This window comes from Takifugu flavidus, chromosome 6 (assembly GCF_003711565.1).
Source record: "Takifugu flavidus isolate HTHZ2018 chromosome 6, ASM371156v2, whole genome shotgun sequence".
NCBI lineage: Eukaryota > Metazoa > Chordata > Actinopteri > Tetraodontiformes > Tetraodontidae > Takifugu > Takifugu flavidus.
The window spans coordinates 6070634-6082544 of NC_079525.1; the positions used below are offsets into that span (position 1 = coordinate 6070634).

General features: G+C 46.7%; 2 protein-coding genes across 7 annotated transcripts; one reads left to right on the forward strand and one right to left on the reverse strand.

Annotated features, from left to right (window-relative positions):
* Positions 1 to 4431: 4431 nt before the first annotated feature.
* On the forward strand, positions 4432 to 8420 carry ubn1 (ubinuclein 1). 5 transcript variants are annotated; one of them, XM_057034779.1, is made up of 13 exons: positions 4432 to 4718; positions 4917 to 5018; positions 5093 to 5188; positions 5248 to 5379; positions 5457 to 5545; positions 5739 to 6201; positions 6276 to 6346; positions 6434 to 6754; positions 6841 to 6963; positions 7047 to 7184; positions 7246 to 7296; positions 7378 to 7892; positions 8157 to 8420. In XM_057034779.1, the coding sequence occupies exons 1-12, from the start codon at positions 4518 to 4520 to the stop codon at positions 7865 to 7867; spliced, it is 2277 nt and encodes a 758-aa protein (XP_056890759.1). In that variant the 5' UTR covers positions 4432 to 4517; the 3' UTR covers positions 7868 to 7892; positions 8157 to 8420. The 5 variants fall into 5 exon arrangements, with proteins under 5 accessions (XP_056890759.1, XP_056890758.1, XP_056890760.1 ...); XM_057034778.1 differs by having other exon boundaries at positions 7378 to 7876; positions 8153 to 8420; XM_057034780.1 differs by having other exon boundaries at positions 7378 to 7876.
* On the reverse strand, positions 8256 to 11147 carry LOC130526878 (uncharacterized). 2 transcript variants are annotated; one of them, XM_057034876.1, is made up of 6 exons: positions 10903 to 11147; positions 10005 to 10128; positions 9655 to 9926; positions 9254 to 9583; positions 8911 to 9106; positions 8256 to 8835 (listed from the first exon to the last, which is right to left on the reverse strand). In XM_057034876.1, exons 1-6 carry the CDS (start codon positions 10955 to 10957, stop codon positions 8817 to 8819), a joined length of 996 nt encoding a protein of 331 aa, XP_056890856.1. In that variant the 5' UTR covers positions 10958 to 11147; the 3' UTR covers positions 8256 to 8816. The 2 variants fall into 2 exon arrangements, with proteins under 2 accessions (XP_056890856.1, XP_056890855.1); XM_057034875.1 differs by having other exon boundaries at positions 8911 to 9141; positions 10903 to 11145.
* Between the last annotated feature and the right edge of the window lie 764 nt (positions 11148 to 11911).

Genomic DNA, 11911 nt, shown 5'->3' on the forward strand with positions numbered 1-11911 from the left:
TGTGACTTTCAAGAAATATTCTGATTTTACTCCAATATAAAACAAAACTGCCCAGTTTAATCTCAAATTTGACTCACTAACCAAACGAGGTATGGTGTTTGCTTAAGGCGCCAAAAGCCAAGGTAACCATGGTAACCAGTTAAGACATATGTCCTGGAGGAAATCATGCCATCGCCATCAAATCTCAATTTTTTCAATGCTTTATTTTTTTTTTTTAAATTAAGTCATGCAAACCATCTCAGAACGTCAACCTGCCTCCTGAGAGCCACAATCAAGTCATATTAATATTTTAATTACCGTGTTAAGGTGAAGCAGCAGAGTTAATTACTCAATTAATGCTCCAAGTTAATTTTTAACCATTTGAAAGGAAGTCAGTCATTATTTAGCTGATTGGCCGATAATAAAGAGTCTAATCTGAATTAATTGGAAGGAGCTCCTCGACCCAGCAGCCTAAATATCAGGAAAAGATACAATTCCTTTTAAAAGGGAAGCGATTTGTTGTAGTTTTTTGTAATTTTTCCCCTCTTTGATCACTTAGATGAGGAAAGAACTGAGTTTGACGCTGGTGCGTTTGAGCGCAATCATAAAGTTTCCCTTCATCTTAATTATGATCCTAACTTGTGGCGAACGCAAGGTTGACCGATTTAAAGTCTCTTTATTTCATCACCCGGATAAGGCGTCGCACCTGGACGTCCGTCACGTGCACGGCGCCTCCACACGTGCACTCGGGCACAAATTCTGTTTCAATTAAAAGTGACTTATCACCTTTTCCTAAAACCTGCTTCACACGCCAAAAACCGTCAGTGCTTGAAAGGATCCAAAATGCCCCCCCAACCCCATCCTAACACCCCCCTCCCCCCTCCTGCCCCCTCACTCATTTTCCTTTCTTTGGCTGTCTTGGCACAAGCCGCACGGAAATAGACCTAATTAACCGCTCGGCCCGCTGGGAAATCCGCCATGCAAATTAACATTTTCAAAATATCGTAATGATATCATTTGAGACGTTGTGACGCCAGGTTTTCCACAGGCGCACTCGCACATGCGCGTTGTAGTAGCAGGCCGGCCGATCGCTCCGATTTTTAGGTCACCTGGACCGTAAACGGGTGCGTGTCGGGGGTCTACTGGGCCGAGAGGAAGAATGGATCAGCCGGTTTGGCCACTGGCTGGGCACTGGAGCCCAACAAAACCATCTGTCCCAGAGTGAAAGATGAGGGGAGGGGGCGTCAACTCCTCCCCACAGACCCCAGCTTAAAGCTTTTCCATGCAGGAGGAGAGATGTTTTAATTAGGAAGCACGTCCCGGCCACTTTAATGAGTAACTTGGGCTGAGTGCAACAGGAAAGACTGATGGAGCAGAGGTGTAGGGTGGGCGTGGCCTGGTTAAGGGTGGGGGTCCTTCCACCAACACCACCCTCATTTAAAACCATTTAAAGATTCTGCCCATCAGGCAGAAGTTTGTGTGATTGAACGACCCTGAACGCCTCAGATGGTCACATGTGATAGCAAACCAGGCTGCGTTCAGGAACGTCGGGATCTTTTGGTTTGATGCTAAAAAAACTCACAACTCTGAATCCTCGGAGCTGAGGAGCAGGATTATTGATCACACATCAGATCCGCGGTGACACATCAGCCCCCTTTCCCCATCGGGGCTGTCGTAGTTCCTAAAGTTCCCAAATGTTCAGGATGTTTCAACTCCTCACCGGCGTCACTGAATCCCACTTCCCTCCGCTTTTTTCACAGGTGGCTTTTAATCCACAGCAGAAGGTTTTCAGTCACTTTTGACAGCGTGTTGGCGAATGAGGCCGTTTAAGCGTTTATTTAATGCTCAACAACATGAGTCAGACGGTGGAATTATTCCAGATAAAGCGCAGCCGGAGGAGAGTACCCCATCCTGACATATGTCTGATTGTTTACTGGCGCATGTTTACATAAATAGTGTTGCACGGAGGGTGGGGGTGGGGTTAAGGGACCTTGGAGGGGGGTTACCAGTATAAGACAGAGCTGGAGAATTAATAACAATTTGTGGCAGATAATTACTTATCAATTAAAGCTGTTATCCCACCTAATTAGGCGACGTTCATTAAATCCAGCTATTTAAAGCGTAATCAAAGTTAGCAGGGCCTGACACCATGACGGCGGAGCGCCCCCTACTGGAAGAGAGGAGGTCAGACCCCGCTCAACCAAAAGCTCGTTCAACACACTTCTGATGGTGAATTTCCCTCAGATAACTTTGTTTGCAAATGTAACCGTAGAATATTAAACGTTCTAAAAGTCATTAAACCTGATCAGCCTCTGTATAGCCCCCAGAACTAGTACTTGTGTGCAGTACTAGGACTCTATGTTGACTGATGCCAGTTTGTTTTAACATTAAACATAAGGAAAATAAATTGTCGAGGACATATGTCATAAAAAATGATGAACTGATCCAATGACTTGATACTAAATCTGGATAAGTGACTCATCTGTATTTTATGATCTTATCCTCTGTTCTTGTGCAGTTTATTTCTTTTAGAGCTTTAAATCTTTTTTAAAAAAAAGAAAAGAAAAGAAAAGAAAAACCATAATTATATGCAAGCCATTCCTGAAGTTCTTTTCTATAATGTTGGGTTTATACTCTTGTTAAAACGATTCTGCTGTGAAATAATATTAAAAATTGTCTTTTTCTACCTCAAATCTTTCTTATATTAATTCTTTACAGTGCCAATACCTCCACAACATCAATTAAAAATTACAAAGCATACAGTCATCTTTTCTGTGACTTTTTCAGCCCTTTATTTTCCAGGAATCTGAGGCCTACAAAACACAGCATCCCTCACAAGGCCCCCACCAGGAATGAGTTAATTAATATTGGCTCTTGTTGGTTCTAGTTAATGAATGAGTGAATTATGCACCTCTGGGACACCGCCTCCCCGATCGCTTTAAATTATCCCCCACACCCCTCTTCTAACATTGTCCTCCAATTTCCCCACTCTGATCCTGCACTGATGGGGTCCCTGTCAGCTACCAGACCGTGACACACACACACACACACACACACACACACACACACACACACACACACACACAGCCCCTGCAGTCTCCATCTGTCCGTCTTTGTCCTGCTCGAGTGTGTTTTAGTTCTTTGTCTCCGGCACATTTATTGACGCCTCTCTTTTTTTAATTCAACACTTCTGCCTGACCTCGCATCCTCGGCTCAGCGTAGCAAATAACTTCCATCCCATTAACTCATTTGAGAGGGGAGGCTAGTCAAACAAAGGCAGGCTGCAACCTGATCCACACACGCGCACACACACACACACACACACACACAAGTTGGTCAGAGAGAGAAAAGATCCATACTATTTGCATTAAAATCTTCATACCGTGAAATTCATTTATAATTACAAAACAGGGCTGTGTGTGTTATGCAGATCAGGGACTCTGTGTGTGTGTGTGTGTGTGTGTGTGTGTGTGTGTGTGCGTGTGTGTGTGTGTGTGTGTGGTGAGAAGCTAAGATTGGTTATTTTGTGATATGCTAAAGCAGAATGTGTGCTGACAGGTTGCAATTATCCCGTTATTGTAATTGTCAGAGTCAATTCTGTGCAGGCAGCATGAGAAAGAGGCGGATTTACTCACGACTGTCTCTCTGACCCGGGGTGTCAGTCTGCTTTTTACAAGCTGATGCTTAAACAAACACGCTGCTGTCAAACCATCACCGACTGTTTGAACATGGGTTCAAACTCTGCTGCCCGTAATAGGCGGGTGCGTGAACGTGCCATTTCATGTTAAAGAAAATCTATAGCAATATATATTTAATATCGACAGAACTGATAAAAGAGTAAGTCAGTTAGGTAGTTTGCCTGTCCTTAATCTTTAATTTGATCTTGTTAACGTTGCTTTTATCTCAGTCATATGGATCAAAGGCGCCCCCTCGTGGTAAAAATGGGACACTACAATGTCGTCACGCAGTCTTTTAAATTACATTTGAATCCTAAAATAATGTATAAAATATAGCATTAATGTTCCCACGACTACTATTCACACAAACTACACAGTGTTGAGTGTGTGCAAATTTCACCTCAATATTACTGCACAAAATAAATTTAAAAAATATCCCCCTTTATTCTGTAGAAAAGATGTACAATATATTGCATAATGACAAAATATCTGATAATATTGCTTTTTCCCAAAACTTCCCATCATCAAAAAATAGATTTAAAATTAGATGTTCTTGATGTTTCGGATTCCGGAGGGACCGTTGATCTTTTAAAAACTTTAATATCAAAGCCACTTGCTCTGATTTTGTGTTACGACTGCCTAAACTGATACCAACGTATGTATCTTGCTACAGGTGTGTCACAATACGTGAAAATATAACCTGCGTTATAACCTAACGCAATATTGTTACAAGCGCTCACGTGGGGAAAGGGATCCGATCACGTGAGCAGCACACCTGAACGCGTTTGCGGTTGATTGAAGCTCTCCAGCCGTTACCGCGCTGACCCGGACCGCCGAGTCCGGCCTGTGTCGGGATTCCTGATGGCCAAACCTCGGAGAGTCCAACTGACCGCACTTCCCCGTCCCTTCCCGTCCTCTTCCTTTACGTCCGATGTCCGGCTGGTGGAGACCCGTCCGGACCGACCCGCCGACACCCACACGGTCCGCCTGTTCCTCAATTTGTTCGAGCCGGATGAGCAGAGTTTCCCAGAGTTCAACTACACTCAGCTCATTGACCGGACGGTGGGATTCCTTCTTAAATTAATGTGAAATAAATCGCAATCTTAACGGTTAAATCCACCTGGGGGCATCAATATTTAGAGCTAAATGTAGAAATATGATTATTTATTATGTTCTTGTCAGGTTCTCATCCAGGATTTAATGGCCATGTTAGCTGTTACTGTGGATTATTCTTCTAATCATGAGCGGTCCACATTTTAGTGCAATGGTACCGAAGATAAAGTCCCACTGAGCAGACTGGAGGAGGAGGAGAGAGAAAAGGATGAAACTGCTGCTCTGGTGAAGAAGCTGGAGGAGAAATATGTGAGAAAACAGGAGATGGAAGCATTTTTCAAAAATTTCAATAGTAGAGAAAACTCAGTCGTCTGTCTCTGCAGGGTTCCAAAACCCAGAAAATAGATCGGATTCAGGACCTGATAGATATCGGATATGGTTACGATGAGGACGACTCCTTCATTGACAACTCGGAAGCGGTATGTTAAACTTTCCCCAGTCTTAATCTTGATTTCACATCTGACCGCTCCTCTTTCAGTACGACGAGTTTGTGCCGGCCTGCCTCACCACAACGTTTGGAGGATTCTATGTCAACTCGGGCACTCTGCATTTCCGCCTGACCTCTGACCTGGAGGACACGTCGCATCCGGAAATGTCCAAAGGCGTAAAAGTGAGTAGCGTGAACGTCCTGGTCACTGAATTAATCATTTTGAAACTGGGCTGGTTAACCTTTTTATAAAATTCCAGAAACGTAAACGCAATCCAGGAGGGGAGAAGCTGAAAAAGGTGCGCAAAGAAGATGGAGGGATGAAGACCAATGAGGATCCTCAAACCGGGTGAGTGGCGTTTCCCCTCTACGCGGTAAATTCAGCCTAGGCCTGTTATCTCTGTCTGTCTGTCTGTCTGTCTGTACATACATACATACATACATACATACACCCACCCACCACCCACCCACCCACCCACACCGGAAGACAGTGGTGGTGATAGCAACATAAGGAAGAAGGAACACGTGTGTGTATTATCCTCCAGCCCATCTGGAGCAGATGGGGAGAGGAAGAAGAACGTCAGCACACCGAGCGTCCCCAGCATGCTGAAAACGTTTCCGAAGGAAGCGGGCATGCTCGAAATCCCTCTCTGCCCCATGGATGCACCAGAGAGCGGGGTCTCAGGGTTGACCGACCCACTCCTCAGTTTGATCGGATCCACAAATGACCACACCCTGATCCAGGCAGCCAGCGCTGTGGACTTTGACATTGATTTGGACTCGTTACTGGAGGCCAGCGAAGGGATGGCGGTAACCCAACCTGCTGCAGACCTGCAGCTCTTACTGCCCAACAAAGATGACGTGACTCAAGCTCCGCCCCCAGATGCTCATCTGCAACTCAAGCCTCCTGTAGACCAAACGAATGTAACTTTCCCAAACCAGTATGTCTGCCTGCCAGACGGGGTCCCTCCAGGACTGGCGGCGGCCATTGAGAAGCTCGCAGTGGTGAGGCTGTTTTTTATTTACCAGGTTCACTATAAATGCACCACGTATGCAGATGATGTGTGTTCATTTGTCAGGCTGCCAAGACATCTGAGGGGGAATCAAAACTAAAGTTCTTCACACCAGAGATCAACTCCATCCTGCTGGAGTGAGTTTCCCAGCACACGTCTGTGCTTACAGCATCTGTAAGAAGGGAACTGTTGCTAAGCTAATGCTAACACCGTTTCTCCTCCAGCATCGAGTTGCAGTGTCGGGAACACGGCGGACAGCTGCGATCCAAAGTCTACACTCACCTGTCCTCCTTCCTGCCGTGTAGTAGAGACACGGTCCTCAAACGTGTGAAGAAGCTGCTGCTTGCCCACAGGGACAGTGATCCTGAAATCCACCTAGCAGGTTGCCGCGTCCTTACTCTGACGTCTGATTCGTTGACTTCTGACAAGAAGGAGCCTCATGATCGCGGGGATCCCCTGAACAAACTGAAGGAGGCCATCAGCACAGCCATGCTAGAGCAGATCACCCATTTCTACGAAATCCGCAAAGCATACGATCAACCCAAGTCAGTTCCTTCTCCTTGGTGTCCAAGATCCTGGACCAAACGTGTTTGAGTTGGGAATAAATGATTGTCCTCGTTTGAACGATCAGAGCACCCGAGGAGGAGACCGATGCCCAACAGAAGCTGAATTTTGCAGTAGAGGACAACGTGGAGGACAGGGGCTGGAAAAGAGGCAGTCCTAAGAAGATGTTCAAATGGACAGAAGAAATCAGGTCAGAGGGTTTTGGATTGTTTAAGTTCCCGCTTTGCCTTCACCTGGGAAAATCTGACCCTTCTGATTGGTGTTGACCTGCAGGGAGTGTCTGAGTCAGGTGTTAAAGGCAAAACTGGAGAAGAACAAGGAGAAAGGCAGCCAAGAGCTGGAGGAGGTCCTGAAAACCCTGCTGGACAAGGAGGTCAAACCGCTGTGGCCCAGAGGATGGATGCAGTCGAGGTAAATGGCAAACTCAGACATTCAGCCATCAAAACCGGACTGATGTGATGTGTCTCTTCAGAGTTCTGATGAGGGAGAGCAGGAAGCTTTTGGGCCTCCTTCCATCCTTACCGTGAGTAGAAGCTTTAGGAGATGACTCCACCTCTGCAAAAATATAATGTTCTGCTTCAAGAAGACCTGCCTGTGTTTCCAGTGTGAAGAAGGCCCGAGCGGAGAAGAAGCAGGTGGTCAGCAGCGGTCCAGGAGATCCGTTGGTTGACGGTGGCGTTGCTCAGTGGTCTCCACCGATGAGGGGAGCCTCAAAAAAGCCAGAGTATAGACCCAGAGGCACAGAGGGGGCACCTGCGGGTTCCTCAACATCTGTGGAGTCTGCTGGATGTCCTCTGGTCACGTCTGCCCCTGGCCCGTCGCCCCTGAACCTCCTCGCTGATCAGGTGCCAGAGCAGCCCCTGCTGGTGCCCCAGGAGCTTCTGGCCGCGGCCATCGCTAAATATAACCACTCGGTGAGGAGCTGGAGCTTTGCACTGGATACCAAAAGCCCTCCGCTGCCTCCTCCACCCCCTCAGTCCAGCCCTGTGGAGTTCCCAGTGAGAGGGGTGTACCACCTGCTGCCGCTGGGAGACTTCTCCGGATACATGGATGCTGGTCAGCCCACAGACGGTGCTGATGCCGCCGTCCAGTGAGGACAGGCGGTGAGTTTGATCCAATGTAAGTAAACACAACACAACTCTCAGCCCAGTTTCATCCTGGACAGAACAGAACGTGGGTGTAGCTCCAAAATAACAAGATTGAATGCATCACTGGGAAAACCTGCTGAACGGATTCCAGACTTCAGCACCTCCAAATTCATTCCACTAGATTTTTGGTGGAAAAATCCCATTGTAATCCCCCAAAACCCATCCGTCCCTAGTAAAAACATGCCTGTCCTGTGTCTGCAACAAAAATAACCCTCATCATCTTTCCTTCAGATAGCTCCTGACGGGGTCCAGAACACTGGGAATCATTCAGATACTCATGGAGTTTCAGAAATTCCCACTTGGTTGTTATCCTGCAGACGAACCAGTTCCTTCATTGGGGTTTGAAGCACTTTAATAAAGAGCAGAGAAACAGCTGATGTTCAGATTCAACAGTGTTGGTTTGGGATGGGGGGGGCACTCTTTGGATTAATAAAATGTCACATTTGAAGATGCGATGCAACCTTGTACAGTGTAAATAAAATAGCCGATAAAATACTGACTCACTTGAGGATTGTTTGCCTGAATCCTGCTGCCGTTAAGTGAGAGGGCTCAAAATTCAGTGATTCACAAAGTCTCTATTTTCTAGATATCAACACTAATCAGTGTTTCGGAATAACAAAACTCCTGTTTTGAGCCTTTTCTGGACTCCAGCATCTTTGTTTCTTTAGGATTTTCGCATCAGAAAATGGACCTCTTCAGAAGGGCGACTTTAGTCAGCTTATAAAGAGCAACGTTAAACTTGGCCAACAACCAACCGGTGTGGTTGAAGGAGAAAGTTTAACTGGTATCACAGTTCTTGCAGTTGGTTGTGAGAAAGAGAGCACGTAGTCCTTCAGCAGGGTTTTACATGCAGTTAATGATCTGTATGAGCACCACAAGCAGCAGGAAATATCTGTCACAGCTGTTTGTGCTTCCTGGAAAGGGGGGAAAAAAAGGATGATTCAAAAAATTTCCTCCACCTCAAAAGTGAAATGAGGTTTCTGACCTACCGTGACCTCCTAGTACTTCCACCTCCACTGTAAAGTTTTTCAGTTCCAGTAGCCACCGGGCCAGGGCGGTGTATTTCCCAGCATCCTCTCTGTGGGCGCGGGCCGGCAGGACAACCACCTCTCCGTTTCTGTACCAGGTAACGAAAGGTGGAGGGTTCCCTCTCACCTCGCAGCTGAGGCGCTCTCCCTCCCTCACCTGCAGTTTGGTGGGACAGATGAGCTGAGGATCGACTGGAAAAGTAAATGGAGGAAAGCACTTAGCATTGGCAGCGCTAGCCATGAAGGGATCCATAAGCTAACGTCAAAGACCAGCTAGCCGGTCCTGGAACTGAGGTCGACTCACAGAGGACTGCGGCTGTTATTTTCTCTGACGTCATCACCGGGGGATGCCGGGGTCCATTGGGTCCCAGCATCAGCTTGGCCTCACACCAGTACTGGACGCCATCGTCATCTCTGTGAGGCCTGATGGTCAGCGTGAAGACTTCAGTTGCTGGGGTTGTGACGCAGTTTTTGGCCTGCAGCGTGCCTAAGGCAGCCGTTCCTTTATAGAAGGTCACGGTGAGGTTCTCCACGGGAGCAACATCCTGCACATCGCACTGCAGCGTGTACTGCCGGCCCTCCAGCAGCGGTCCGGTGTGGTTCACAAAGCTGATGGAGACGGCCTCTGGAAGCTCTGTGAAAACAGGTCAGCAGATGAACCACACGGACGACTCCCAAGGCCTTTCCCGGCATGACGAAACTCACTGTAGACTAAAACGGGGAGCTTCAGGGAGCACTGCCGCCACTGGAGGGAGAGGGCAAAGCACGTCAGATTGATGTCCCACTCGGTCATCCTCTCCACTTTCCACACGAGGAACCGCTCCATTGTTGGATCAGGAGGCCCCTTGAACTGAACAGGTGCCACAAAGTCTGGTCTTTCTTTCTCCCCTGACTTTGTTACCAGTGAGACCTCCCAGCCGAGGATTTCAAACTCCATTTGGTTCACCGAGCAGTTCAGAGTGACCGGATCTCCAAACCTGTGATGAGAAGGCGACACAAAACTAAATAGAACACGCCAGAGTGACCTCTGGACTACCCTGGAATTAGACGCATACCTGATGACCAGAACGGAGGGTGATATCGTCAGGGGGCACCTGTCCTGCTCCGAGCCGCCAGGGGGATGGGCGCTGGTGGCAGGAGGTGGAGCAGGTGTATTAATGTAAAGATGAGAGGAGGAGGCTGAGGTCAAGGGGAGGGAAAGACACAAAATACCTTTTAATAGGCAGGAAAAACTGGAGAAGTGTTTTTCTGCTCTAACATCTTTTCTCTCTACTTAGCGGAGGGTGGGGGCAGCTGAAATTTGCCATCTCGCAGAATATTGCTCCTTTTAGCTGAAATCGCGAACAATAGTTTCATTGGGCCCTGAATCCACCCAGCGTGTTCCTCTGAGGAAGGAAGGACACCCTGCCCAAGTCAATAGAACTCGCTCCTCTTTTCTGTGACTATTGTTCCACTGGATCCTGTGGTTGTTCTCCTGCCTATCAGATGATCGCTCATTAGGGTGTGTGACAGGGAGAGAGAAACGCCTGGTCTGTGACTTTGGCTGATCGAAGATTAGGCTGATTCACTCCCTTGAAATAAACAGTCTGGAGTCCAGTGAAAGTGTTAGAGAATCCTTTCAGACACGATTTAAGGAAAACACAGAATCAACATTTTGCTGCTGTGTCTGGGGAAGCTGGCTGTTTCATTCAAACACTTTGTTGCCTTTAACAATAAAATTGCAGAATTTTGTGGTGGCAGGTTGAAATAATCAAGGTCACATGTTGGAAAGCTGTGCTCGTATTCTACCGTCGCTACTGTGATCACACACACACACACAGTTTTTATGATTAAATTAAGCTTTGATGGATTTAATCAAGACAATTATAAATGAGCCTGTGGTTCATCTCAGTTGTGATGAGGCATCTCTGATTCTAATTGTACCTGTGTGTGTCTGTGTGTGTTTACACTCACCCGAGCTGCTCAGGCTGAGCAGTAACAGCGTGATGGTCCATCCAGATGTTGTCATCCTTCACGTTCCCCTCAGAGTCTCCCGTCTCTCTCAAATGCCCGTTACTGACTGTGTGACACCAGCAGCGTCGTGGACCTAAGCTTCTAAGAAAAGCATGGGTGGGTAAGTGTGTGTTTTGCTTGTGTGATCCTGAAACTGGTGATGAGGAGATTCCTTTTGCCCTGGCCTCTGAAACCCATGGTGGGCGTTCTCTGTTGGTATATCAGAAGAGGAAGGAAGGGAGGGTCAAGAATAATGTGGTTCTGTTCTGGAGCGGAGGGCAAGAATGAGTGTGAGCAGGGTGTCACACGTGGTAGCTGTGACAAGGATGTGACGACGCGCCAGCTGCGGTGGCCTCTTCTAGCCTTCACTTTTGCTCGAGGTCAATTATAACATTATTTTAAGACTGCAATAACATTTTTTGTGACTCTGATGCCTTAACGGTTCTCCTGTAACTTAACAGTGGAAGTGTTTGATACATAAATGTTCATCTTGGGGTGTGATTACACCCATTTGCTGCATATGGGCTAGAACAGAGGTGTCAAACTCAAATACCCAGTGGGCCAAAATTCAAAACTGGGACAAAGTCACGGGCCAACATTGATATTTATTGAAAAAAAATCTTCCTCCAGTTATAACACGAAACCTTTTGGTATGGACCCAAACTAGTTTTGCTCAACAACTGAACATGGAACAAGTAAAGCTTAACACAATACAATATATAATTTATTATTGCACACATGCAAAATCGAAATTCAAATAAAAAAAAACACATCACTGGCATTCATTTCTTCTCTTTTAAATTTCAACAGTAATCTTTTTCCATTGTAAGTTAATGTAATGTAAATGTAATCCCTTTTCATCTCTTCTACTTTCTGGCACCTTTGAGTCATTTCCAGGTGCTTGTGTTTGTCTTGGTATTGCATTTAATAGTGTCATCTGTTGTTGTTCTCCTTGTAATGCACATTGGCT